This window comes from Chelonia mydas, chromosome 17 (assembly GCF_015237465.2).
Source record: "Chelonia mydas isolate rCheMyd1 chromosome 17, rCheMyd1.pri.v2, whole genome shotgun sequence".
Taxonomy (NCBI): domain Eukaryota; kingdom Metazoa; phylum Chordata; order Testudines; family Cheloniidae; genus Chelonia; species Chelonia mydas.
Genome location: NC_051257.2, coordinates 24466719 through 24494279, shown reverse-complemented (window position 1 = coordinate 24494279; position 27561 = coordinate 24466719). Strand labels below are relative to the sequence as shown.

At 53.7% G+C, this 27561-nt stretch overlaps 1 protein-coding gene across 2 annotated transcripts; it reads right to left on the bottom strand.

Annotated features, from left to right (window-relative positions):
- Positions 1 to 1668: 1668 nt before the first annotated feature.
- VPS37D (VPS37D subunit of ESCRT-I) lies at positions 1669 to 10204 on the bottom strand. 2 transcript variants are annotated; one of them, XM_037880748.2, is made up of 5 exons: positions 10032 to 10162; positions 5440 to 5491; positions 3890 to 4061; positions 3515 to 3597; positions 1669 to 3098 (listed from the first exon to the last, which is right to left on the bottom strand). In XM_037880748.2, the coding sequence occupies exons 3-5, from the start codon at positions 4032 to 4034 to the stop codon at positions 2592 to 2594; spliced, it is 735 nt and encodes a 244-aa protein (XP_037736676.1). In that variant the 5' UTR covers positions 4035 to 4061; positions 5440 to 5491; positions 10032 to 10162; the 3' UTR covers positions 1669 to 2591. The 2 variants fall into 2 exon arrangements, with proteins under 2 accessions (XP_037736676.1, XP_037736675.1); XM_037880747.2 differs by lacking the exon at positions 5440 to 5491 and having other exon boundaries at positions 10032 to 10204.
- Between the last annotated feature and the right edge of the window lie 17357 nt (positions 10205 to 27561).

Genomic DNA, 27561 nt, shown 5'->3' with positions numbered 1-27561 from the left:
GGTCACTGGTTCCAAGCCTTCCTTTTAGTCTCAGAGTCAGACAAACCAGAGCTAGGGCACCTTCTCCTTGGGTTGGAATCTTTAGGCTAAGTTGGGCTATATTTGCTTGCTTAGATAAAATCTCACATGCGTATATCATCTTTCATTCCAAGTGCGTTAAAAACTAAGGGCTTTTTCAGTCTCACTGCTCTCCAGTCCTAATGACCTGTAGCAGTTACCCACGCTCATTTCTCCCCTTGTTCCTTGCTCACTGGAGTTCCTCACCATAATCTTGCCAGGACTTCCCTGCAGGACACTGACCAGAACCCAGAAGACTCCAAGGAGTGCTGAGGACACCAGAGGGAGGGAATTGCACTCAGGTGTTTGCTGTTTTTCCATCACTGTGGTGCAGTCTATGAGTAAAGTGCGTACACACGTCTAAGAAGTTCCATTGTAAAACCTGTGTTCTTTGCTTTACCTGTCACATGGTCCCCAAAGAGTTAAATTATAACCCAGAGCACCCATGGAGGATGGGCTCTGGAGAGAGCATACACAGGCTTGGCAGGTTCTCAGAGCTGAGAGTCCCACAGTGCCAGAGATAGAGTTTGCACCCTGGCAATGTGCCTAAGAGGCCAGGACTAGAGCCAGTGCCTGGGCACTGCTCCGCCCCAGTTGGCTTGCAAGCACGAAGGATCCAAAGGTGGGATCCCATACAGCCAACTGCTGAATGTCCACATGGGGGGCTCAGCCAGGGCAGTAAGCGATAACAATGCCTTCCCCAATGGCAGGGGAAGCATAAGTGGGATGTAACATTGGCAGGAGGACACTGCCGTTAAAAGCCCCTCGCTTGGTGAGACCCACCATAGGGCTTCAATGGCCACAAGGGCTTGGGAGCTTAGCCAAGCGGCAGCAGGGGTGGGAGGCTCCTGGCTAGGTACTCTCCCCTCCTCCCATGCACTGAGGCTCACAGGGATGAGAGGGCTGTCTCTGGTTACCATAATTACTCACTGAGTGAAGAGTAGGAGACGCAGAGCCACCGGGAGAAGGGCCTGCAGGCACCACAATTAGGGGAAACCTGAGATCCCTCCAACAGACAGGGCCACAAACCGACCTCTCTCTCCCCCTTGTCCATGGGCAGTTTAGCCTTCCCCTGGTGGCAGGCTGCTGGGCTGTACTGAGCAGGGAGTCAGTGCAGTCTGGGTATCACAGCAAGGTCTGGGACACCCAGGGGACAGGCGTGCAGCTCCCAGAGCAGCACCAGAGAAGAGATGGGTGGGGGAAGAGCAGGGACAATGGAGATTTTCAAGATTCACCCCATCTATTAGCCCCTCTCACATCCCAGCGCATCTGCCATTCCCCCAGTGCTGTGCCCTGGTGCCCTGTGGAGCAACCTCCTGCAGCCGCCCCCTTCCCACAGCACAGCCTCACCCTCCCTATCCCTTCCATTTCCTCAAGCACAGCACCATGCCAGCCAGGATTAAATGGCTCCCTCCCCAGCACAGTGCTCGCCCGTCTCCCCCACAGCGTGCAGCCCCCCACCTGCCCCCTATTCCCTGCCGCACAGTGCACTGCCCCCTACTCCTCAAGGCCCAGTGCTGGGATCCCTCCTGCTGCGAAGGGCACTCGGTGACCCTCCTGGCAGAGCAAATTCCCCTCCTCTCATAGCACAAGCCCCAAGCAAAGAGCAGAGACTGGAAAGCGACTTTATTTGGAAAATGATCTTTGTGCCCCATGCTCCCCAGGGCAGCCTGACAAACTGCCACATAGCTGCCTGGGAGGCCCTAGTGCCGTACAGCGTGGCACCAGGGGCCCTGCCCTGTCCTCTTTGGCCCTGCCCCTGGCTATCACACCTCACGCACGTGCGTGCACACACACAGACTGTGTCCCACAGGCTGGCAGAGCCAGGAGGGGAGGGAGACAACAGGAGCCCTCCTTCTGTGAGTCCTCTGCAGCCCACATGGCCCTGTTCTTATCCTGCTCACCGTACCCTCATAGCCCCTGGCCCGGGTCTGCATTCCCCTCTGTGCCCCACGGACCCTCCTCCTTGTCACCATATCTTCCTCTCATCCGCATTCACCTCCAACCCATGCATGGCAGCTGGGATCCTGCCCCCTGTGCCCGTAATCTGCCAGCAACCCCCCCCCCCACCTCCTCATGCTGTGTACCCCCCCCCCCGCCTGCTGAGCTCCCACTGACACTGCCATCTGACAACCCCCCCTCGCCCCAGCCTCAACTCCGCCTAGCCTGCTGCTCTCACTGCTGCTGCAGAATCAGACGCCCCCATGCAACACCTGCCAGAACTCGGCACCCGGCTTCTTGGGAAACCCCTATTATAATTAACTACTGCCAGGCTGCCTCTGGCCACGTGGCAGCCACACAGACCCCACTGCTAGCTGCATCGGGGAGCAGGTCATTACGTCACCGCCACAGACAGCGGCGCACCCTGGAGGCTTCCTGAGAACCTGGGGTGGGAGCGAACAATGCCTTCGAGCCGCCCAGCTGGCGGGGGCTGTGTTCGGTTCACATTCATTCTCTAGCACAGGAAGCTCATGTGTGCTGGTCGGCTGGCGTGTCAAGGACTCGGGTCTGAGGACATCTCATTGCCCCAATAGCTACCGGTGGGGCGGCTCCTGCTTCTGTGGGTAAGACGGGTGCGCATGCTGCACGCGGAAAGGCCGCGGGCTAAGCAGGGGGATGTGTCCAATCAGACGCAGAGGGGAGCCCAGGCATGGGATGCTGGAGTGAGATGTTGGAGACTGGCCTGAGCGAGAGGCCAGGGGAGGTAGATTTCGGCTGGGAGGGGCAACGGGCACAGGGAACGGTATGATGGCATCAGAGGGGACCAGCAGGGCAGGCGTGTAGCCACAGTGGAGCTGGAACATCTTGGGAGAGGCTGCGTTTTGCACCAGGGCAACTTGGGCTTGGGCTGGGCTCAGCGGGGTGGCTCGCTGCCCCTCGCAGCACGTGGGGAGCCACCTGGACTGCTTCTCCTTCCGCAGGAGTTGCTCCAGTTTCTCCACTTGTGTCCTGCGGAGGTGGGACAGCATCCGGCTCTGCTGAAAGAATTCCAGGAAGGCATCCAGGGGCAGCTCCCGGCCCAGGAACCTCTCCACCTGCACCTGTGGGGCACAGAGAATGGGACATCAGCCTGGGGTGGGGGGCAGGAACATGCAAATCCGGGATGGCCCATAGGACCCCGGAGATGGATAGCAACACTGAGCCAGAGAGCAGGCAGGAACCATCCAGAGCAGCAGGGGACCCCCAGAAACCCGATGGGGCAGCCGTACGAGAGGATGCTCTGGGGGTGAAATCCTGAAGTCAGTGGGGGTTTTGACAGTGACTTCAGCAGAGTCAGGATTTCACCCATGCAGTCTTCCGAGACGATGCAGGCGACACATGGCTCGGTGGCCAGCTCCATGCAGCTCCCATCGCTATTGACCCAGAGGTCCCAGGGGCTGAGGGGGTGGGGAAGCTGAGTAGCTACAAGGTGCCAGAGTCAGAGAGGTCAATGGCAAAGCAGGTCCTGCAGACTCACCTCCGACTCTGCCTCGGCTGCATCCAGAGCGGCTTGGAGTTGGCTCAGGATGCTCTGCGGGCTCCACTTCCTCAGGCAGGTCTCTGGTGGGGGGAAAGCAGGTTCAGCCAGGGGCATACAAACAAACCTGGCCCTGCGACGGAACTTCCAGCGACCCCGCTCTGGCCAGTCCAAGGAGAGGCCTCCGACCCCATCGCCCAGCCATGCTCCTGCCCTTGCGGGGCCATCATTTGCTGAGCCAAAAGCTCCTCCCTCCATGGCCATCAAGACAGGGCCCAGCCAGGGAGTGACAGGTCAGAGCCGGCTTCCCCGCTGCATCCCAGAACCAGAGTCTGAGGACAGCGGTTCCCACTGGCACAGGGCGGCTCCACTCACCCACTCGCTGCTGCTTTTCCTGACACGCCGCCCTTGTCTCCTGCAGCTCCTGGTACTTTATGGCCAGTGAGGCTTTGCCGTTCTCCAGCCGTGGCTGCAGGGACAGGTTTTCCTTGGCCAGGGCATAGTTCGAAGCCAGGCACATTTCCCGCTCCAGCTGCAAGCTCTGAAACTGCAGGGACATATTGGCTCAGAACTAGCACCCCAGGCAGAGCTAGCCACCCCCCAACTCCATTGCCACCTCCCCCTGCAGGGCCTAACCCCACTCTCCAGAAAACACTCCTCAGCACACTGCCAGCCCCACAACTCTCCTCTAACGCTGGCCCCACTGACCGGCCCATCGCAGCTCAGTCCTCCACAGAAAGCCCCCCAATTCACTCAGCCAGCCAAGTACAAAGGGTGTTAACCAGAGCAGTCAGCTCCGCATCAAAATAAGACATTTTACCAGCTCCGCCTCTCAGTACCATTCGGCTCCCTCCGCCCCAGCTTCCCCAGAAGCAACAGGTCGGGGAAGAGTTCCCGGCAAGAGGCTGCAGCTGCATTAAAATCCAGCCACACAGCTAGGAGCCCACACATCAACTGGCCTGGGGGAAATTACATAAAAACTCCACGCATCTTAAATGGGCCAGACAGCTTCTCTGTGGGCTAACAGGCTAACACCTGTATTCCCCACACTGACAGGCACGAGCCAACACTGGGACAGGTTTGCTTTCTGACAGGCCCGGGGAAGAGATGCTGGAAAGTGGGCCGAGAAAGACTAAAAATAATCTGACCCAATTCCCCAGGAACATATCCCAGCACATCAGAGCCTAATAAACCTTCACAATTAATCCTAGTGGCACTAGCATTCCTGCGCAGAGCCCGGCAAATGAACTGGCTATCTACTAGCCAGGGGTCTGGTGGTCAGAAGAGGGAAGAGTATCTACCTGCAGGGTCAAGGGGAAAGGCCCCGGGCAGCAGCCCAGTGGCTGGTGCTGAGATTTCTAGCAGGATGTCAGCCCCGGACCATGCTGAGGCTTCACTTTTCATGTCATCCTCTGGCTCAGATAAATTGTGTCTGATTAATCTGAAGCATTCCCACTTCCCCCTCAGCTGCTTGAAGGTAAAAGAAGATTCTTGTCTCGTCCCCCTCGACTCTTCAGAGCCTCCTGGCTGATGTTGAGGCGGGTTGGTCTCCACTGCACTGTCTGTATCAAGGGGTGGAGCGGCGGCTGCTACTCCTAGCCCCCATTTCTCTACCCTGAGTAACTCCAGCATCTGCCTCTGTAGCTTTCCCAAGCAGCAGCAGCAGAGTGAAACTGATGTGGTTCTGGTTATGGTCACTGATGCCCAAACAGTTCTGAACAACCACTGCACAACGGACTAATCTGCAACTGCTTGGCAAAGCTCAGAGCAGCAGCAGAGCCACTAGACCTGACTGCAGGCTCAGTCACACAGCCCTGCACTGGTTGTCTTTGGAAGGTTTTCTTCACAACCACCAGGATCTTCATTTGTTAGTTACTGAAAACTTAAACTCTGCAGAAATAGATGGTGCAGGCCTCCAAACTCACCAGGGAGACATTCCACTCGCTGCAAGCATGGGCCCTAGGGATTCGTCAAGCCCTGATGTAAAGGGGACAAGTTAACATTTCTTAAACAACCCAAACTTTGGGAATATTCTGGCGCTGCAATATCTGATCTTGCAGACTTAACATTGTATTAGTATCACCTGCAAGGACATTAAACATAGGTGCTTGGCTGCTGGATACTAACCCTCCCTGGAAAGGACATGCCACGTCCCTGCAGTTGCTGGTGGCAGCCTGGGAATTATTACTCAGCTGGGCCAGGGGGAGAATTGGGTGAATATTGGGTGAAGAATCACTTTTCCTGTCTGTCCTAGAAGCCATGGATGGGCATGAGGATTTGCTGGTGCATTCTGTCAGCACCTTCTGGGGACAATTTCTTTGGCGGTAATTCCTCAAGGCACTACACTCTGGCCAATTCAATGCTGGTGGTTAGACTCAGAAAGCCAACAAAGCACAGACAGAAACAGGACCGGCTCTAGGCACTAGCAAAGCAAGCACGTGCTTGGGGTGGCACAATTCCAGGGGCGGCGTTCCGGTCATCCTTCTTTGGTTGGTTGGTTGGTGTTTTTTTGCTTGGGCAGTTGTGCTCTCAGAGCTTGGGGTGGCAAAAAAACCTAGAGCCGGCCCTGGACAGAAAGATCTGCACAGCACTTCATCTGGGGTTGTTTTAAGCGATGCCCCCACTGTACCACAGGGTGGGGTGGGGGGGAAACTGGCTTTGGGAAAGAGGCTAATTAACCGCTGGAACAGCGTACTGAGGGTCGTGGTGAGTTCTCCAACACTGGCAATTAGAAAAACCTCCAATCTCTATTTAACAACAGATCTGCACCCGGAATTATTTGGGGCACATCTCTGGCCTGTGTAATACAGGAGGTCAAATGAGCTGGTCACAATGGTCCCATCTGGCCTTGGAATCTATGATCTACCTCAGCAGTTCTCAAACTTTAGCAGACCAAGGACCCCCATTTTGATTTAAATTTTTTGTGGACCCCTAAGGCCCCCACTCAGCCCCAGCCCCTCATCCACTCCCCCAAGGCTCTACCCCTGCCCCTCCTCTTTCCGGCCCGTCAAGTGTGCCCTGTCCCTCCCGCACACCACTGAACAGCTGTTCCACGGCATGCAGAAGGCACTGGGAGAGAGGGGGAGGAGTTGATCAGCAGGGTCAGCAGCCCCGGACATGACTTGCAAACCCCTGGAGTACCCTCACATTGATCTATATATTTTAAAAAAAAGAAAAAGAAAAAAAAGGCAAGCAGGCCTCTGGAGGGGAACACTGGCTTTGGGAGAGGGATCCCTTTTCTCCCTTCACACCTAGGCTTCTTTCCCATGCTGACCCAGGCCTACAGTTTCGGATATTTTGCTGGTCTAGCCAGAGATGATGGGAAGATCTTTGGACCATGGTGACTCTTCCTTCCCAATTACCCAGCCCAAGGCAAGCTCCCTCAGTAGCTCCAATCCTCACCATGGCCTCCATTAGCTTTTCAGCACTATGAGCAGTTGGGGTGGCTAATCCAAAGAGATGGACTTTCTAACAAGTTACTGTATCTAGTAATGACTTCAGACCAATTCCAACAGCTCCCCATACTCCTACCGGGTAATTAGCAAATCTTTAGGTGCCAAAGTCTACACTGTAAAATCTCCCAGACTGAAACTCAGTTCCAAATGACAGAGAAGGACCTTGTTGATATGGAAGCACAGGGAGTATCAAGACACTAACTGGAGTCTTAATTAAAGGTAATTCCTCACTACCTTGGAATATACCAAATCGAGAAAATTGTAGCAAGAATTTTGGATTTGGCTTTGATATCTGGGTGGGGAGCTTTCACTCTCCCTGTTATTAAATTCTTTGCTACACTGTAATCCTCTCCTCTGGCTATCTAAGATTTTCAGGATATCCAATAAAGGTTCTGCACTGAAACCTTTACACAAATCTATTCTCTCACCGTCTTATTACTGTAACATTTACACATTTTTTATGATAAAGAGTATGGTCATAGTCAAGAAAAAGATGGAAACATTATGTATGATAACAAGCAAACATCTTTCCAAATATATCTAAAGCCACCCACACTAGACGTAAACAACTATTTTTGCTTAAGGCTGCTTTTGATTTCTTGCCCTCCTTTCTCTTCCCTGCCAAGCTTGGATTAATCAAAGATCAAACGCATTACATGTCTTCTGAGTATGACAACGGGAAGAACTTGCTGGGTTCCATTAGCTCCGTTCATTTTTTATTATTTGATCCTTCTGAGACAACTGACTAATCTTATCTCTATTTAACAATTAGTCTTGTATCAATTTGAGCAAATTCAACGGCTTTTTTGAGACTTATGGAAGATTTTTTTAAAATGAATTTCGAATGATTTTTCCTTTTGTTATCCTTCGGTAAGTCCTTGCCTGAGGACTTATCTCTGAAGATAGAATGTATTCAAGAATTCCTGTGATATTGATCTTCGTACAAACTTTACTTGGTCTTTGATTATGAATTAAATAACAAAAGGCAAAGACCCTCACTGATATACCTTCGATGCTGAAAATTAAACCACAGCGCACACAGGAAATGAAAGCGTCACGGGTCTCGGAGCCCACACAGCATATCCTGTGCAGCTTGAAGTAAATGTTTAACAGCCTACCTAGAAACCAAAAATACTCCCTATGTGTAATATGGGTGAAGCGACGATGTTTGAGAGTGCGGACTTCTGCATTTCTTGGCCTCAGCATGTTTCCATTTGCAACATGAATACAGGTTTCTGCATTTCAGTGGTATATTATTCACTGAGAACACTATCTGGGCTAGCCATGCCAGGAAGAGAGTCAAGGCCCAATACAGAGATATGAGGCAGTAGGTGTGGTCATTATGAGGGGATAAGTCTACCTATGAAGGAAGAAAAGGGCTTTACACCCCCACAGCTGGTGTTCCCCTCTGTTGGTCTCCTACCTACCTCTCCTTCTGAACCCAGGTCCCAGGGATGCCAGATTCTGAGTCTTGCAGGACAATTCTCCCCATAGAAGTGCCAGCTGCATGTGCTCTGCCTCCCTCCCTCCTGGCAGCTGCCCTAGGCTGGCACTCTCCATGGCACAAGACCAACAGCAGCAGTGCTAAGTGGTGGCAGAGGGATCGGCTCTCAGAGGAGGCTGAGGAGGAAAGCATGGCCCAGGATCTGGCCCAGGGGCAGAGGAAGTGAGAGATTTGGGAAGCCACCTCTAAGCTGCCAAATGGGAGCAGACAAAAAGCCCCCCTGCCTGGACTCCCCCGCGCCCAGACCAGGGGAGGACAGGAGCAGCTGGGGGTGAGTTTACTGGATGGGGTCTGCCCCAGTCCCCCCCTGTCTGCCCCGCGCAAGCTAGGCATGAGTTGAGGGGCTGAGTGGGAGAAGTGTTTGCTCCCACTAAGCTTGGAGGGGGGGAGTCCCCGCAGATGTGTCCCACCCCAGCGGTGCCTTGAGGGGCTCAGGCCTTGCCACACGGCCAGCCCAGGAGACTGCCGGGGAAATACGAGTGTCATTTACATTAAATGAGTCTTGTCACCACGTCCCCCCGGCTGACCCTTGTGGGCAGAATGTTGGGGAGCTCAGCCTGGCCCCCGACCCCCATTGCAGACCCTCACAGTGCCTGCCTGCCTGCCTGCCGGCCAGGTATGATCTCACCTTCATCCCCACAGCATCTGAGCCCCGCAAGGGACCACCTCTCCCAGCGCATCCCCGCCCCTTCCCATGGGCAGCTACAGGCCAGGGGCAGCCCCAGCGTGTGGCCAAGCCGAGCCAGGGAGAGGAGAAATGGCGTGTGGAGAATGGGGGGACGCAGCAGGGGGAGCCCTGGAGAGGGAGGGCTGAGGGTGGGGAAAGGCAGGATGCAGGGGGAATGGAGGAAGGCAGGGGGGGGAATGGGCAGACAGCTGGGAGGAAATTACCAGGGGACAGGGCATGTAGGGGATGGAGCAGGGGACAAATCGAGGGGTGAACAGGGTGTGCGGGGGAGGATCCCAGAGGGCTGGAGGGAGATGAGGGAAGAAGCTGGTCGACAGGGGAGAAGGAGCCAGGAAGGATGGAGGGCAATGGGGCATGGGAGGAAAGGAGCCAGAGGGCTGGAGGGGGACGGGGTGCGGGGGTGGAGGAGCTGGGGAGTCTGGAGGGGGACGGGGGGGAAAGGAGCCCGAGGGGACGGGGGTGAAGTACTGGGGGGATGGAGGGGGACAAGAGAAGGATGGGGGGGTGCAGCTGGAGGGGAGCTCCAGGGAAAGGATCCAGGAAGATGGAAGGATGGAGGGGGACGAGAGAAGGAACGGGGGGGGGGGATGGGGGGGACGCGAGGAGGGGGATGATCCGGGGAGACGCGGGGATGGAGGGGGATGAGAGACGGAATGAGGGCGGGGGGTGCAGCTGGAGGGGAGCTCCGGGGAACGGATCCGGGGAGATGGAGGAGCGGAGGAGGGAGAGAAGGAGCCTGGGGGGGGGGGGAGAAGGAGCCTGGGGGGGGGGGGAGAAGGAGCCTGGGGGGGGGGGGGAGAAGGAGCCTGGGGGGGGGGAGATCCGGTGCCCGGCCCCGCGCTGCAGCCCCGGCCCCGCCGGCCCCGCTACCTTCCTGCTCCCGCTCAGCCGCACGATGCGCTCCAGCTGCGGCTCGTCCTGCAGCAGGCTGCGGAGCTGCGCGGTGCTGAGCCCCGGGGAGCCGGGCTCCGCCGCCCGCACGCGCCTGCCCCGGTGCATCGCCCGCCGCCCCGAGCCGTCCGCGGGGAGCGGGCTGCGGCCGGCCCGCTAGGGGGCGGCGCGGGGGCTCTTAAAGGGGCCGCGCCCCTGTGGGCGGGCACTGCTGGGGCGAGCGCAGCAAGGAGTCCCTGTGCGCCGGGACCGGGGGGCTTGCTCCCCAGTGCTGCCTGGGCAGCAGGTGCCATCGCCCCCTTCATACATGGAGCGGCCCAGGGCCTGCCAGGGCTTCAGGGAGGGCAGCTCAGCCGCGCTGCTGGGAGGCCATGGGACCGTGCGCCGGGGATCCGCTGCAGGGCCCAGGACTCCTGAGCTCTATGGCTGGCCTGGGCAGATCGGCGTGCACCTGCCTTCCCTCTGCCATGCGGTGAGGGTAGTGCCGGGGGCAGTGCCTGGGGCTGTCCCCATGGAAGGGCTCTGCCTGTCTCCGGTTTCTCTCTCTGTGACATTAAAGGGACATGTTTAAGGTTGCGGAGTGGAGAACTCAAATGTCAGGAAATGCCAGAATTACAGCTTAGATCCCCTGCACTGAGTGAGACAGGGGCCTGTGGAAACTAAGATGGGGTGCTGTCATCAAGGAGTGGGTCATAATGCACAACGGGGCAAAGTCAAGGGTGCCCAAGCAGCCGTAAACCTGGCCTTTCCTAAGGTTTGGCTGCTTGACTCTACAGCTGGGACATTCTTTTCATGTGAGGGGTTTGTGTGCAATTTCCTAGGGATTCTGAAAAAGATAAAAATAAATTCTGTTGTGTGCAATTAGGTGTCATCAGCATACATGTGTCAACAGTAGGGCTCCAGCCCGGAGCCTTCCGCAAAGCCTTACACCGCCTGAGCTACAGGACTAATTACATACCCTAGCAGCACAAGGCTGTTATCCCTGGGGGAGAAGAGTGGGGACAGGCTGCGCCCCTGTGGGTGGGCACTGCTGTATAAAGGGGGTAGCTCCAGCTTTCTGTCCTCCCCCGCCTCCCCAGGAGATGATGCTCTATGTGGAGCCCCAGGAGAGGAGGATGGGATACTCGGATCATGTGCAGGGCCCAATGGATGCAGATCCAGGCCCAGCTATTACTCCAGCACCTCCCAGTGCAGCCTCTGCTGCTGTGGTGGCAGGACCCAGCTGTTGCGAACGTTCTTGTTCAGTCATTTGTTTGGCAGGATACCAACATTTTCCAGAGAAACACAGTCCAGAGCAGGGAAATGGTGTATCCCAGCCAAAGCTGCCTGGACAGGGACAAAGAAAAGGCACTCTCCTGCCCCCATGGCTTTCTCCCTGAGGAATTTCAGAGGCCAGCTGCAAACAATGGAAGTGCTGGAGCTTCTCAAAAATGGCTCACCAGAGTTCTTTATAGTGGAAAATGACAGTCATGCTAAATATAGGGGCCTCTACCAGCTCCCCTACAATTATTCCTGGTATTCTGGAGATGGCACTTAGCCTACTGGGAGCTGTCCTCACTGCAGGCTTCCCTGTCACACTAACACTGGGGGATGGAGTGGGAAAGACCTGCATTTGCTTTCCCCAGCTCCTGGCAAACTGTCAACAACTGAGCTCAGTTTGGCTCTTCCCTGTGGTACCCTCCAGGCCCAGTGATCCCTGTTCCTGTGGGCATGCTGGGTGCTCTGACCAGCCCTGCAGATGGCGTGGAGTCACTGCCAGGCTATGAGAGGCTTCTGTTGAAACCAGTCTGACATTCCTGTTGCCCATCTCCCGAGGGGAAGGGCCTGATCCGGACTTTCAGTGAGAGGATGCAGTGCTGCGGTAGTCAAGGCGGTGCTGGGATGCTAGAGAGACAAGGTGTGGGAGGGAATGTCTGTTACTGGACCAACTTCTGGTGGTGAGAGAGGCCTGAAGAAGGGCTCGGTGTGGTTCCAAAGTGTGTCTCTCTAACCAACAGGAGATGGTCTATTACAGGCGTGGCCAAACTGTGGCACGCGAGTTGCACGCGGATCTTTTACGGTTAAAGTGCGACTCTTGGAGCCCCCCAGGCCCTCCCCTTTCTCCACCTACTAGACTGGTTTCACCCTGACTGCTGTCTGAGTTTTAATGAAAAAAGAAAAGGAGTACTTGTGGCACCTTAGAGACTAACCAATTTATTTGAGCATAAGCTTTCGAGAGCTACATACATCCGATGAAGTGAGCTGTAGCTCACGAAAGCTCATGCTCAAATAAATTGGTTAGTCTCTAAGGTGCCACAAGTACTCCTTTTCTTTTTGCGAATACAGACTAACATGGCTGTTACTCTGAAACCTGAGTTTTAATGAAAACACATTTCAGAGGCATTAGGCTCTGCTGTCCCTGCAGCTCTTAGCCTGTGTGCGGTTACATTCGTTCCCCGTACCCAGCAATGTAACCAAGGAACAGAGAGCAAAGGCATCTGGCCTCGTCAATGAGGTCAGCTGCTTGTGTAGTGAACACAGTGCCTCTGCCCATGCAGGCCCCATGCCAGGGCAAGCAGGTTCCATGCCCTGCCTATTGTCAGGGTGATGGCAGTGTACCCTCCTTACCCCGGCTCACTGGTACACCTTGCAGGCACTTGGAATCCCACAGTGAACATGCCCAGTCCCCTGGTGCCAGTATATGCTAGGGTCCCACAGGTGCGCAGTGGCAAAGGTGCCAGCTGAGGCTGCATTGGGCAGTGACCTCCCATTACACACTATTCTTGGAGGAGTAACACAGAGCCGGGACCCTGAGCACCTCTTCTGGGATGGCCACACCCACCTTTCTGACGCAACACCGGAAAAGGGAACGAGCCCTGTGCTGTGCATTCAGGCTGCTCATCTGTGCCCCACCTGCCCAGCCATGAGAGAGGGCAGCTTCCTTGCTTGCTGTGAGGGGAACAGGTGAAATAATGTATTATATGCATGAGAATCCAGCCCTGACTCTTCCAGCCCCTTCTCTGTCAGCAGCATAAACAGCTCTGGTTCCTTCTGCTGCCAACCCAGAGCTTGTGGCTCAGGCTCAGGAAACTTTTGTTAACGGACTGATAAAAAGCGTCAGAGAATGTCTGAGATGCTGCAAATACCCAGCTTGGCCAGGGGCCTCAGCACCCAGCTCCTTCAGTGCACAGCCTCTTTGAGATACTCATAGCGCTCTATGTGCATTGCACCCCCCTTGCACACACAGAGCCCTCCATGTGCGTTACACGACACACACACACAGCCCTCTGTGTGCACTGTACCACACACACAGCTCTGTGCTCACTACACCACACACAGAACCCTCTGTGTGCATTGCAACACACACACACACACACACAGCTCTCTGTGCGAACTGCACCACACACAGAGAGAGCCTTCTGTGCACACTGCACAATACACACAGCCCTCTGAGCACACTGCCGCATACAAACAGATCTTTGGGTGCACTGCACCAAACACACACACACACACACAGACCCTTCTGTGCACACGGCACCACGTGCGTGCACACAGACACTCACAGACAGGGCTGGCCTTACCATGAGGCAAACTGAGACGGCTGCCTCAGGTGCCAGACTGGGGGGGGGGGGGAAGGGGGGGGAGAGGGGGCGCCACTAGGACCCAGAGTGTAGAAAACGGGGTCTGCTGCCGGTGCATCTGTATTCTCTCTGCTCTAGAGGCACAGGGATGGGGGAGTGCTGGGCTGGAGGAAGGAGGGCACAAGAGACAGAACAGGCAGGCAGGAGAAAAGGTGAGAGGGAATCACAGAAAGGAGCAGGAGCTGCAGGGAGAGAGGGGAGGAGGAGCCTCTTATGTACCTCTCTGGCCCCCCCCCAGGAACCTGGATTGATTAACCCCAGCTTCTCAGGGAGCTTCCTGTTTCCTGCTGCTTCCCCGAACCCACTTGAGGAGAACAGGCCATCAACTGAAGTAGTAGGAGCCAGTTAGGCCCTTAAGACGCTGATACCTTCCCTCGCTCAGGCCCTGCTACCAGTTCTGAAGAGTGCACAGAAGTTGGCAGAGGAACGTCACACTGAAGCTATTTTCCCACCCATTCAAGAATACAAGAGTCACCGAAGAAGAAGACATTTTGATTACGAGGCACGGGATAATCCTATAAGAGACCCCAAACAACAATTCAAAGTTGAATTCTTTAATCGGGTGCTAGATTGTGCAATACAGTCAGTTGAAGAACGTTTCATGCAGCTCAAGGAACACAGCAGTATATTTGGGATGTTGTATGATATTCCAAAACTCCTCACTATGCCTGAAGACGACCTACGCCAGCAATGCAGGGCACTAGAGACAGTGTGGACACATGATGACATGCGTGATATTGATACGAGTGATTTAGGTGATGAACTGAAAGCCCTTGCAAGATACATTTCATCAGGATCAACTCCAAAGGCTGTTCTGGAATATATGTGCACAAATAAGATGACCACCCTCTTTCCAAATGCTTTTGTTGCTCTGCGCATACTTCTAACACTTCCTGTAACAGTTGCCAGTGGAGAACGCAGCTTCTCCAAGCTGAAGTTAATAAAAACACATCTACGCTCCACAATGACACAGGAGAGGCTGATCGGCCTTGCAACCATCTCAGCAGAGCATGAGCTGGCCCAGACTGTGGACCTTCTGCAGGAAGCAGTTCAAATCTGCAACCAAAGAAGCACCACTCTGATTATTCAAACAGATAAAAATGCCAGTGTTTACTACGCAGACAAGAAAAGTTACATTTGCTGTTTGAAAGTTAAGTGTTTGAAAGTTAAGTGTTACTTAAAATGTTTGAACAAGGCATTTTAAGTTGTTAGTTCTCCTTTATTGGGGTAGGTGGCAGAGCAGGATCATGAGAGGAGCAGAACAGGAAGAAGGCAGAATTGAGACCTTTCAAAGTTTTGGCCCAAGCGAGGGGGGATGGGGGCATCATTTGAGCTCCCCGCCTCAGGTGCCAAAATGTTGTGGGCTGGCCCTGCCCAAAGGAAACCCTTCATCACACCCCAGAGCAAATTTCCACAATTTGCCCCAGATTCAATGTTGCAAAAAGGTTTTAGGGGCAGAATGGAAGTGTGTTCTGAGCTGGGGAAAAAGCCTATTTGTTGGGGAAATCGAACAACTGAGGTGAAGCCATTCATGTTTAAAAATTGCATCTAAGCTGGGCCAGAAAGCATGCAGCTGCACTTACAGAGCGTGCTACACCTCACTCAATTTGCACATTTGTATGTAACTGTAAATGCAAGGAGCTTGCCTTAAGCCAAAAGTGCACCTAAAAGGTGGGGCCCGTTAGGCTGGAATAGACTCCTGAAGAAACAGGTAGAAGTCTCATTCTGAGTCCTTTAAAATTAGACTGGAGAACAACAGACTGTAAGGACCAAGCCTGTGCTACCCTGCAGAAGACAGGCCCCCTCAGATGTCCAGAGGGGCCCGGGCCACTTCCAGCTTTTGAGGCCCCTCGTCATAATAAAAATAAAAAATGATGACACGTAGTCTAATCTTGTGCCATCAGAACTGATATATTTTTATCAATATGAATATTTTTAACTCTTTAATATGACAAAATCTATATCAGTTAACAAAAAAATTATGTCTTGTACCAAAAATTTGCAGCTCTAAGCTGAGAGAGCGTGTCCCATTTTGGTCCGATAGGGATGTGGATAAAAACAAGTTGCAAAACTTATCAAATGCCAAAAAAGTAACTAGTGTCTAAATTTGAGGCCCCCTTTGAGCTTGAGGCCCAGGCCAAATGGCCCTCCTGCCACCCGCCCTCCCTGATTGGCCCTGGCAGGAGATGGGCCGGATGGGACTCTCTAGGTGTTGTCCCTCTCTAATTTCCATGAACCTCACAGATGTAAGTGCACCAGGATCTCACATCGTGCTATCAGTGTCTATCTAGGGCGGGTTCCATTGTCTTCTACCAATCCTAGCAGCATTCAGCGCATTCACAATCGCTGCAGGGTGAGCCCGTGTTCATTTCCTCCTAGCTAAAAGCCACAGCCCGAGCCCCAGGTCCACGTTTTAGGTGCACTATTGGCTTAAGGCCAGCTGTTGCATTTACAGTTACATACAAATGTGCAAAGTGTGTGAGGTGTTGCACTCTCTGTAAGTGCAGCTGCGTGCTTTCTGGTGCAGCTTCAGGGCCGGCCTTTGGGGTAGGCTGTACGGTCCCGCCCAGGGCAACCCGCCAAAGGGGGCATCTTGCACAGGGTTTGGATTCCCACCTGACCTGCCGAGCGCTAGCTGGGCTGACAGAGGCCTATTGGGATCCAGGAAGTGGGCGGGCAAAGCCCACTGCTAAAGGATCCCCCCCAGCCTAAGAGGGGGGTCCACAGGACCTGGAAAACCAGTTAATTATGGGGGACAACTAATGAACAACAGGGACAGGAGTGCGGTCAAAGGGTCAAACGAAGGGAACCGGACAGGGACACCGAGCAGAGAACCCCGGACAGCGCCCACTGCTCCTCAAAGGCGTCAAGGGAGTCAGTGGACGCCACCCAGAGGAACTCTGCCTGGATATGTGAACGGATAGAGGATCGGAAATAGGCCTCACAGTCACAGGAGACTCCACTGGCCAACCTCCTCACTCTGGTTTTATAGATGGCCACTTTAGCCAGAGCCAGGAGGTCCCGTGACTTAGTGGGGCCACGGACAGGGGGTGCATAGATCAGGAGGTGAGGGGAAAAGTGCAACCAAAATCTTAATAAAATATTCGTGAGGAACCGGAATAGGGGCTGCAGCCTGGCGCACTCCAGGTAGACGTGCGCCAGGGTTCCCCTCACGCCACAAAAGGAGCAGGTGTCCGGGATTGGGGTGAACCGAGCCAAGTAGACGCCCGTGCTCACGGCCCCGTGAAGGAGCCGCCAACTGATATCCCCGGCGGGCCTCGGGACCAGGGTGGAATACAGGCTGGCCCACCGGGGCCCCTCACCCTCTAAAGGTGGCAGGAGGTCCTGCCACTTCGTGTTGGGGCGGGGCGCGAGGGTGAGGACGTGAAGGGTGTGGGGCACGAGCGTGTAGAGATGTTCCTTGGCACAGTCTGGAAATGGACCGGCTGCAGCTTGTGTAGCCGGCTCACGGTGAAGGGGCGGGGGGTCGGTTGGGTCCACGGGGCAGGGGCCCGATGAAAAGGTCCGGAGGGCCTGGGGTGCTGACAGAGGCAGCAGGCAGGCAGGAGAGCAGCAGTGGGGAGGGAGAGACCCGAGCTGCAGTGGGGACCTCGGAGCCAGGTGACTCCTCCGGAGCAGGGTTGCCCCTGCACCACGCGTGCAGCCGCTGCTGTTCCTGTCCTGCCCCCCTGCCCCCTCCCTGCCTGGGAGCCTCCTCCTGTCTGCTGGGGGTGGAGGGAGCTGATGTCGGGGTGTCCCCCTTCCCCCCACCTATACCCGATTTCCACTAAGCTGGGGTGACATGGGACACAGGGAATCTCTGTGTGCTCCTGCCCCTCTGGGTCCAGAGCTGCTGGGCTGTTTGTGTCTGAACAAGTCTTCAGGCTCCTGACCCTGAGTGCTTTCTTAAGGAGAGAGCGCACTCATACACTCACTCAGGCACACACACACTCCCCTCAACACACACACCTTCACACAGTTCCCCCAACACACGCACACCAGGACTCCCTGCATCCAGGTCACTTTCCCCACCTTGGGCTGGGCAGAGGCATCAGCAGATGCTGTTCTGCCCTCCCCTTACACAGGCCAGGCAGGGAAAGTGACCTGGATGCAGGGAGCCCTGACAAGGCTCCTCGCTCTCCCGCTCACAGTCCCCGGGATGCACTGGGCAGAGGAGCAGCAGTCCAGTGTGGGAGCAAGCAGCAATGCCAGCTGCTTTGTGCATCCAGGTCAGTTTCCCCGCCACATGGGTGCAGGAGGGGATACAGGGTTTAGGGGCAAAGGGGGCACAGTGCAGAGGTTAGGGGCTCAGGAGGGAGGTGCAGGGGGTAGGAGTGAAGGGGGTGTGACAAAGTGGGACTGTTCTTAATGTTCTCTCTGAATACTGTGTGGGTGCCTCAGTTTCCCCTACGCAGTTCTTAAGGCTCTAGGTGGTGGGATAAGGGTGTGTGATTGTTGCAGAGCCCTAGAGGGCCAGTGTGCTGCTGTCTGCACAGAGAATGGCCGATGCCCTGTCTCCTGGCAACGGATGGCCTGGGCCCCTCCGCTTCAAGGTGCCAACTGAAGGGGTTGGAGAACAAAGAGATCAGGTGGCTTCCTGGCTTGGGAAAGAGAAAAAGGCCAGAGGAGGGGCTGGAGAGTTTCAGTTTGGAGCTGGCTGGGGAAATGGAGGGAGGCCCAGATGGGGTTCTGGGCTCCCTACTCCCCCCAGGATGGACCTGACTGAGGGGGTCCTCTTCTCTGTACCTACAAGCTCTGTTTTAGACCGTGTTCCTATCATCTAATAAACCTTCTGTTTTACTGGCTGGCGGAGAGTCACGTCTGACTGTGAAGTTGGGGGGCAGGGCCCTTTGTCTTCCTCAGGACCCGGCCTGGGCAGACTTGCTGTGGGAAGCGCACGGTGCGCACAGGGATGCTGAATGCTGTGAGGTCAGGCCCAGGAAGGTGGAAGCCGTGTGAGCTTCTTGCCCTGCAGACAGGCTGCTCAGAGAGAGGAGGCTCCCCCAGAGTCCTGACTGGCTTCGTAGGGAGCAGTTCCAGAGCATCGCCCGGGGACGCCGGGACAGGGCAGGCAGGGTTGGGGTGAAGGGGGCACAGGAACAGTGCAGAGGTTAGAGGTACAGAAGGGGGCAGGTGTTGGGGTGTGAGAGCAGGGGTTGGGGTAAAGGCGGCATGCACAGCGCAGGGGTAGGGGCTCAGGAGGGGAATGCAGGGGTTGGGGTGGCAGGGGCATGCACAGTGCAGGGGTTAGGGGCTCAGGAGGGGAATGCAGGGGTTGGGGTGGCAGGGGCACGCACAGTGCAGGGGTTGGGGGCTCAGGAGGGGAATGCAGGGGTTGGGGTGGCAGGGGCACGCACAGTGCAGGGGTTGGGGGCTCAGGAGGGGAATGCAGGGGTTGGGGTAAAGGGGGCATGCACAGTGCAGGGGTTGGGGGCAGGAGGGAGGTGCAGGGATTGGGGTGAAGGTGGCACAGTGTAGGTGTTAGGGCACAGGAAGGGGGGCAGAGGTTGGGAGTGAAGGGGGTGTAGGGATTAGGAGCACAGGAGGGGGAGCAGGCATTGGGGCGAAGGGGGCACTGTGCAGAGGTTAGGGGGGAAGGGAGGGCGGGGAGCTTGGGAAGCCCATGGGGAGCCAGGGGCAATGGGCTGGGGCACCATGCCCATGGGGGCCAGAGGCACCAAAATGCAAGTTTGCCCAGGGTACCATTTTCTCTAAGGCCAGCCCTGCCCAGCTTAGATGCAATTTTTAAACATGAATGGCTTCACCTCAGTTGTTAGATTTCCCCAACAAACAGGCTTTTTTCCTCAGCTCAAAACACCTTCCATTCTGCCCCTCAAACCTCCTTGCAACATTGAATCTGGGTCAAATTGTGGAAATTTGCTCTGGGGTTGGGTGAAGGGAAGAGGGGGAAGGTGAAGTTTCGTTGGACTCAGCCCGCCAGTCCCTCTGGGGTGTGAGTGGGGAGACGGAGCTGTCGCACTCCAGGGCGAGTGGGATGGGGCCACGCTGGATGTTGGTAAGTAGCGTGTCAGGACGAGACTCTGTCCTCCATGGTGCAGGGTCATAGAGGCAGAAGGGCTTGGGTGGAGAACAGGCACGTGTGGGAAGGCCTGGGCCTGATCCTCCTCATGCTAATGAAGTGCTTAGATACGTGTTCTCCTCTCTGGCCTCCCTTCTGCTGCTAGGCCGGACGGCTGCCCAGCAGCCCCTCACTGACACAGGATCGGGGCCCCTTGCATTCCCTGCCCTCATCGTCACTCTTCGCCTTGTCCTGCTCACAGCACTCTGCACCTGCATGAGGCAGATCCAGCCTCTGGCGCGGAATGAAAGGTTTGGGTAGGAAAATAACTCACCCATTCTGACGGTGCTGCTGAGCAGATGGGCAAGAAATCCGAACGGTCCATCTGCCTGCTCCTGAGCACCGAGCTGCGATTTGTCCCTTTAGAGCAGACCCGGCACCTCCGTCCTCACCCAGTCTACCTCAGAACCTCAACTCCCAGCAAGGAAGATTTGCATGTGCAGAAGGAAATAGTCACTGCTTGTGAGTCTTGGGTGGTTTCTTTATCCACAATAATACAAAATAGCCGGCAGCCCTCCCTCCTTCCTGAGAAATGCCAGACGCTCCCACGATCACAGAGCAGTGAGCCAGGGATTCCTGTTATTGACACTGGCCCAATTCTGAGCATTTCTGAAGAACTGTCAAGCCAAACAGGATGGGAGGACCTGGGTTCTGCAGGACCTGCAAAACAATGTCAATGCCCCGATGGGCAAGGGCAGGTCGAGAGTTGCTGCTTGTTGCCACCTGTCGGCCGGTCAGGTGAAAGGGGGAATGAGCGGTTGGGTTCCGTCCGGTTGCCCGGGGCCAGGTGCCAGCAGCCCAGAACCCATCCCCTGAGCTGGCACTAGCTGAGCCCGTGGGCTGCAGTCTCTGTGCAGAGCCAAGGACTGAACGGGCGCCAGGCACTGGCCAACCTAGAGGTCCTCCCTCCAGCATGGATGCAGTGTGGCTGGCGGGTGGGGGAGATGGGGACTTGGCGAGTCTTTGTGCTGTTTTTCCTTTTCTACACAGGAACGTGGCGCTATGGGTTCAAACTGCTGCACAGCAATTTAGCAGATTTACCTCAGGAAAAACTGCCTAGCTGTGAGAGCAGTGGGACAATGGAGCAGAGGCCTAGTGAGGTTGTGGAAGCTCCTTCACTGGAGGTTTTCAAAAGGAGGCTGGAGCCACCTGTCTGGGATGGTTTAGACACAACAAATCCTGCATCTCGGCAGGGGGTTAGACTAGATGACCCTTGCGGTCCCTTCTAACCCTCTGGTTCTATGAGTTTAGGATTGAAGGGACTTCTGGGTCATGGAGTCCAGTCCCCACTGTTGCAGGCAGCCCCCTCATATAGCCCTGCTCATAAATTTATCACGCTCTGGCTTAAAATTAATTAGGTTGTTTGCTACCACTGCTCCTATTGGCAAAAAGAAAAGAAGTACTTGTGGCACCTTAGAGACTAACCAATTTATTTGAGCATAAGCTTTCGTGAGCTACAACTCACCAGCTCACGAAAGCTTATGCTCAAATAAATTGGTTAGTCTCTAAGGTGCCACAAGTCCTCCTTTTCTTTTTGCGAATACAGAGTAACACGGCTGCTACTCTGCTCCTATTGGGAGGCTGTTCCCGAACCGCATTCCCAGGGCGCCAGGTGGGTCATACCCACGTCCTTTCACAGTGTTTCCAGTGCCGAATGGTTCACACTCACGTCCTTCCACGGTGTCCCCAGTGCTGGGCGGGTCACACCAACATCCTTTCACAGTGTCCCCAGTGCTGGGCGGGTCACGCCCACGTTCTTCCATGGTGTCCCCAGTGCTGGGCGGGTCACGCTCATGGGACCTGCATCCCCTCTTTGCCTTCCAAAGGCAGAAATTTACTGGAAACCTCCCATGGCTGATAAGAATGCTACAGGCTCTTCGTGCTTGGAGACATGCTGTTAGAACTGATACAGTTACATAGGCTCCCTGATGCTGCACAGAGGGAGAGAATGGTAGCTCACTGCCATCTAGGGTGACCAGATGTTCCGATTTTATGGGACAGTCCTGATTTTTGGGTCTTTTTCTTATATAGGCCTCCTATTACCGCCCACCCCATCCCGATTTTTCACATTTTGCTATCTGGTCACCCTACTGCCATCCTGCTCCCCTCCCGGGGATCATTGCACCAGGGAGGGTGCATGGGACAGCAAAGAGTTGGCAAGGGCTCTGCATGTCCACAGCTTGCAATGGGGACTTTGGCACCACCTCGTGGTCACCTAAAGAGTCAGTGAGTTATTCCAAATGAAATGTGCACACAAGGCCCATCAGCCGATTTCCAGGGAAATCTCAATGTGGAAGAATCAACGACACATTGTTAAGTGCCCCACTGACTGCTCCAAGGATCATGCAGCAATAGGGCTGTTGGTACTGTGCTCAGATGCACAGTGGGCACTGCCAGGATAACAGTGTTGCTAACTCTCATGGCAATTGCTGTTTTGTCTTAAAGCCCCAGCTTCTGGAGCCATGTGAATTTGTGAGAATCTCCGCTTTAATTTTGTTTAAAAGTACGTGCTCAGCCCTTGTGGCTGCAGAGCAAAGTCGCCCAACACTTATCACTTTTGAAATGTTGTGATTTGAAGCCACTCCTATGTTTTTGGGGTCTGGCTCATGATTTTTGAAGGCTGAGGAATGCCGTGCTGTGATAGGAGCTATGAGTGGTGAGCTGACAGGCACAACTGGTACTAGGAGAATTGGTGCTCAAATTAAAAAAACACATTCTCCCATGAACACTTCAGCCAACTCTTAACTAAGTAAAAAGAAAAGGAGGACTTGTGGCACCTTAGAGACTAACAAATTTATTTGAGCATAAGCTTTCGTGAGCTACAGCTCACTTCATCGGATGCATTCAGTGGAAAATACAGTGGGGAGATTTATATACATACAGAACATGAAACAATGGGTGTTACCATACAGACTGTAACCAGAGTGATCAGGTAAGGCGAGCTACTACCAGTGGGGGGTGGGTGGGAGGGGAACCTTTTGTAGTGATAATCAAGGTGGGCCATTTCCAGCAGTTGACAAGAACGTCTGAGGAACAGTGGGGCGGGGGGCGGGGGGGAGGAGAATAAACATGGGGAAATAGTTTTACTTTGTGTAATGACCCATCCACTCCCAGTCTCTATTCAAGCCTAAGTTAATTGTATCCAGTTTGCAAATTAATTCCAATTCAGCAGTCTCTCGTTGGAATCTGTTTTTGAAGTTTTTTTGTTGAAGAATTGCAACTTTTAGGTCTGTACTCGAGTGACCAGCGCGATTGAAGTGTTCTCCGACTGGTTTTTGAATGTTATAATTCTTGACGTCTAATTTGTGTCCATTTATTCTTTTACGTAGGGACTGTCCAGTTTGACCAATGTACATGGCAGAGGGGCATTGCTGGCACATGATGGCATATATCACATTGGTGGATGTGCAGGTGAATGAGCCTCTGATAGTGTGGCTGATGTGATTAGGCCCTGTGATGGTGTCCCCTGAATAGATATGTGGACAGAGTTGGCAACGGTCTTTGTTGCAAGGATAGGTTCCTGGGTTAGTGGTTGTGTTGTGTGGTGTGTGGTTGCTGGTGAGTATTTGCTTCAGGTTGGGGGGCTGTCTGTAAGCAAGGACTGGCCTGTCTCCCAAGATCTGTGAGAGTGATGGGTCGTCCTTCAGGATAGGTTATAGATCCTTGATGATGCGTTGGAGAGGTTTTAGTTGGGGGCTGAAGGTGATGGCTAGTGGCGTTCTGTTATTTTCTTTGTTGGGCCTGTCCTGTAGTAGGTAACTTCTGGGTACTCTTCTGGCTCTGTCAATCTATTTCTTCACTTCAGCAGGTGGGTAGTGTAGTTGTAAGAATGCTTGATAGAGATCTTATAGGTGTTTGTCTCTGTCTGAGGGGTTGGAGCAAATGCGGCTGTATCGTAGAGCTTGGCTGTAGACAATGGATCGGGTGGTGTGGTCTGGCTGAAAGCTGGAGGCATGTAGGTAGGAATAGCGGTCAGTAGGTTTCCGTTATAGGGTGGTGTTTATGTGACCATCGCTTATTAGCACCGTAGTGTCCAGGAAGTGGATCTCTTGTGTGGATTGGTCCAGGCTGAGGTTGATGGTGGGATGGAAATTGTTGAAATCATGGTGGAATTCCTCAAGGGCTTCTTTTCCATGGGTCCAGATGATGAAGATGTCATCAGTGTAGCGCAAGTAGAGTAGGGGCATTAGGGGACAAGAGCTGAGGAATCGTTGTTCTAAGTCAGCCATAAAAATGTTGGCATACTGTGGGGCCATGCGGGTACCCATAGCCTATCTCGGGGCCTCTCGTTCTGCCCCTCCACCCCCATGAACATGATACAGTTCTGTGGTGACCTAGAATCCTATTTCCGACATCTCCGACTCAAGGAATATTTCTAACACACCTCTGAAAAACATACTAACCCACAGAGACCTTGTACCAAGACTACAGAAAGAAGGATTCTGGGTGGACTCCTCCTGAAGGTCGAAATAACAGACTGGACTTCTACATAGAGTGCTTCCGCCGACATGCACGGGCTGAAATTGTGGAAAAGCAGCATCACTTGCCCCACAACCTCAGCCGTGCAGAATACAATGCCATCCACAGCCTCAGAAACAACTCTGACATCATAATCAAAAAGGCTGACAAAGGAGGTGCTGTCATGATCATAAATAGGTCGGAATATGAACAAGAAGCTGTTAGGCAGCTCTCCAACACCACTTTCTACAAGCCATTACCCTCTGGTCCCACTGAGAGTTACCAAAAGAAACTACACCATCTGCTCAAGAAACTCTCTGAAAAAGCACAAGGACAAATCCGCACAAACACACCCCTGGAACCCTGACCTGGGGTATTCTATCTGCTACCCAAGATCCATAAACCTGGAAATCCTGGACGCCCCATCATCTCAGGCATTGGCACCCTGACAGCAGGATTGTCTGGCTATGTGGACTCCCTCCTCAGGCCCTACGCTACCAGCACTCCCAGCTATCTTCGAGACACCACTGACTTCCTGAGGAAACTACAATCCATCGGTGATCTTCCTGAAAACACCATCCTGGCCACTATGGATGTAGAAGCCCTCTACACCAACATTCCACACAAAGATGGACTACAAGCCGTCAGGAACAGTATCCCCGATAATGTCACGGCAAACGTGGTAGCTGAACTTTGTGACTTTGTCCTCACCCATAACTATTTCACATTTGGGGACAACGTGTACCTTCAAATCAGCGGCACTGCTATGGGTACCCGCATGGCCCCACAGTATGCCAACTTTTTTATGGCTGACTTAGATCAACGCTTCCTCAGCTCTCGTCCCCTAACGCCCCTACTCTACTTGCGCTATATTGATGACATCTTCATCATCTGGACCCATGGAAAAAAGCCCTTGAGGAATTCTACCATGATTTCAACAATTTCCATCCCACCATCAACCTCAGCCTGGACCAGTCCACACAAGAGATTCACTTCCTGGACACTACGGTGCTAATAAGCAATGGTCACATAAACACCACCCTATAACGGAAACCTACTGACCGCTATTCCTACCTACATGCCTCCAGCTTTCAGCCAGACCACACCACCCGATCATAGAATCATAGAATCATAGAACCATAGAATATCAGGGTTGGAAGGGACCCCAGAAGGTCATCTAGTCCAACCCCCTGCTCGAAGCAGGACCAATTCCCAGTTAAATCATCCCAGCCAGGGCTTTGTCAAGCCTGACCTTAAAAACCTCTAAGGAAGGAGATTCTACCACCTCCCTAGGTAACGCATTCCAGTGTTTCACCACCCTCTTAGTGAAAAAGTTTTTCCTAATATCCAATCTAAACCTCCCCCACTGCAACTTGAGACCATTACTCCTCGTTCTGTCATCTGCTACCATTGAGAACAGTCTAGAGCCAACCTCTTTGGAACCCCCTTTCAGGTAGTTGAAAGCAGCTATCAAATCCCCCCTCATTCTTCTCTTCTGCAGACTAAACAATCCCAGCTCCCTCAGCCTCTCCTCATAAGTCATGTGCTCTAGACCCCTAATCATTTTTGTTGCCCTTCGCTGGACTCTCTCCAATTTATCCACATCCTTCTTGTAGCGTGGGGCCCAAAACTGGACACAGTACTCCAGATGAGGCCTCACCAGTGTCGAATAGAGGGGAACGATCACGTCCCTTGATCTGCTCGCTATGCCCCTACTTATACATCCCAAAATGCCATTGGCCTTCTTGGCAACAAGGGCACACTGCTGACTCATATCCAGCTTCTCGTCCACTGTCACCCCTAGGTCCTTTTCCGCAGAACTGCTGCCTAGCCATTCGGTCCCTAGTCTGTAGCGGTGCATTGGATTCTTCCATCCTAAGTGTAGGACCCTGCACTTATCCTTATTGAACCTCATCAGATTTCTTTTGGCCCTAACCTCCAATTTGTCTAGGTCCTTCTGTATCCTATCTCTCCCCTCCAGCGTATCTACCACTCCTCCCAGTTTAGTATCATCCGCAAATTTGCTGAGAGTGCAATCCACACCATCCTCCAGATCATTTATGAAGATATCGAACAAAACCGGCCCCAGGACCGACCCCTGGGGCACTCCACTTGACACCGGCTGCCAACTAGACATGGAGCCATTGATCACTACCCGTTGAGCCCGACAATCTAGCCAGCTTTCTACCCACCTTATAGTGCATTCATCCAGCCCATACTTCCTTAACTTGCTGACAAGAATACTGTGGGAGACCGTGTCAAAAGCTTTGCTAAAGTCAAGAAACAATACATCCACTGCTTTCCCTTCATCCACAGAACCAGTAATCTCATCATAAAAGGCGATTAGATTAGTCAGGCATGACCTTCCCTTGGTGAAGATCCATTGTCTACAGCCAAGCTCTATGATACAACCGCATTTGCTCCAACCCCTCAGACAGAAACAAACACCTATAAGATCTTTATCAAGCATTCTTACAACTACAATACCCACCTGCTGAAGTGAAGAAACAGATTGACAGAGCCAGAAAAGTCCCCAGAAGTCACCTACTGCAGGACAGGCCTAACAAAGAAAATAACAGAACGCCACTAGCCATCACCTTCAGCCCCCAACTAAAACCTCTCCAACGCATCATCAAGGATCTATAACCTATCCTGAAGGACGACCCATCACTCTCACAGATCTTGGGAGACAGGCCAGTCCTTGCTTACAGACAGCCCCCCAACCTGAAGCAAATACTCACCAGCAACCACACACCACACAACAAAAACAATAACCCAGGAACCTATCTTTGCAACAAAGCCCGTTGCCAACTCTGTCCACATATCTATTCAGGGGACACCATCACAGGGCCTAATCACATCAGCCACACTATCAGAGGCTCGTTCACCTGCATATCCACCAATGTGATCTATGCCATCATGTGCCAGCAATGCCCCTCTGCCATGTACATTGGTCAAACTGGACAGTCCCTACGTAAAAGAATAAATGGACACAAATTAGACGTCAAGAATTATAACATTCAAAAACCAGTCGGAGAACACTTCAATCGCTCTGGTCACTCGAGTACAGACCTAAAAGTTGCAATTCTTCAACAAAAAAACTTCAAAAACAGATTCCAACGAGAGACTGCTGAATTGGAATTAATTTGCAAACTGGATACAATTAACTTAGGCTTGAATAGAGACTGGGAGTGGATGGGTCATTACACAAAGTAAAACTATTTCCCCATGTTTATTCCCCCCCCCGCCCCCGCCACCCCACTGTTCCTCAGATGTTCTTGTCAACTGCTGGAAATTGCCCACCTTGATTATCACTACAAAAGGTTCCCCCCCACCCCCCGCTCTCCTGCTG

Excerpts from the sequence above, each read along its gene's own strand:
- VPS37D (XM_037880747.2), bottom strand. The coding sequence starts at position 10,160 with ATGCACCGGGGCAGGCGCGTGCGGGCGGCGGAGCCCGGCTCCCCGGGG. Across the intron at positions 4,062-10,031 it reads GGCTGAGCGGGAGCAGGAAG|TTTCAGAGCTTGCAGCTGGA; the intron begins GTAGCGGGGCCG and ends ATGTCCCTGCAG. Across the intron at positions 3,099-3,514 it reads CAGCCGAGGCAGAGTCGGAG|GTGCAGGTGGAGAGGTTCCT; the intron begins GTGAGTCTGCAG and ends TGTGCCCCACAG.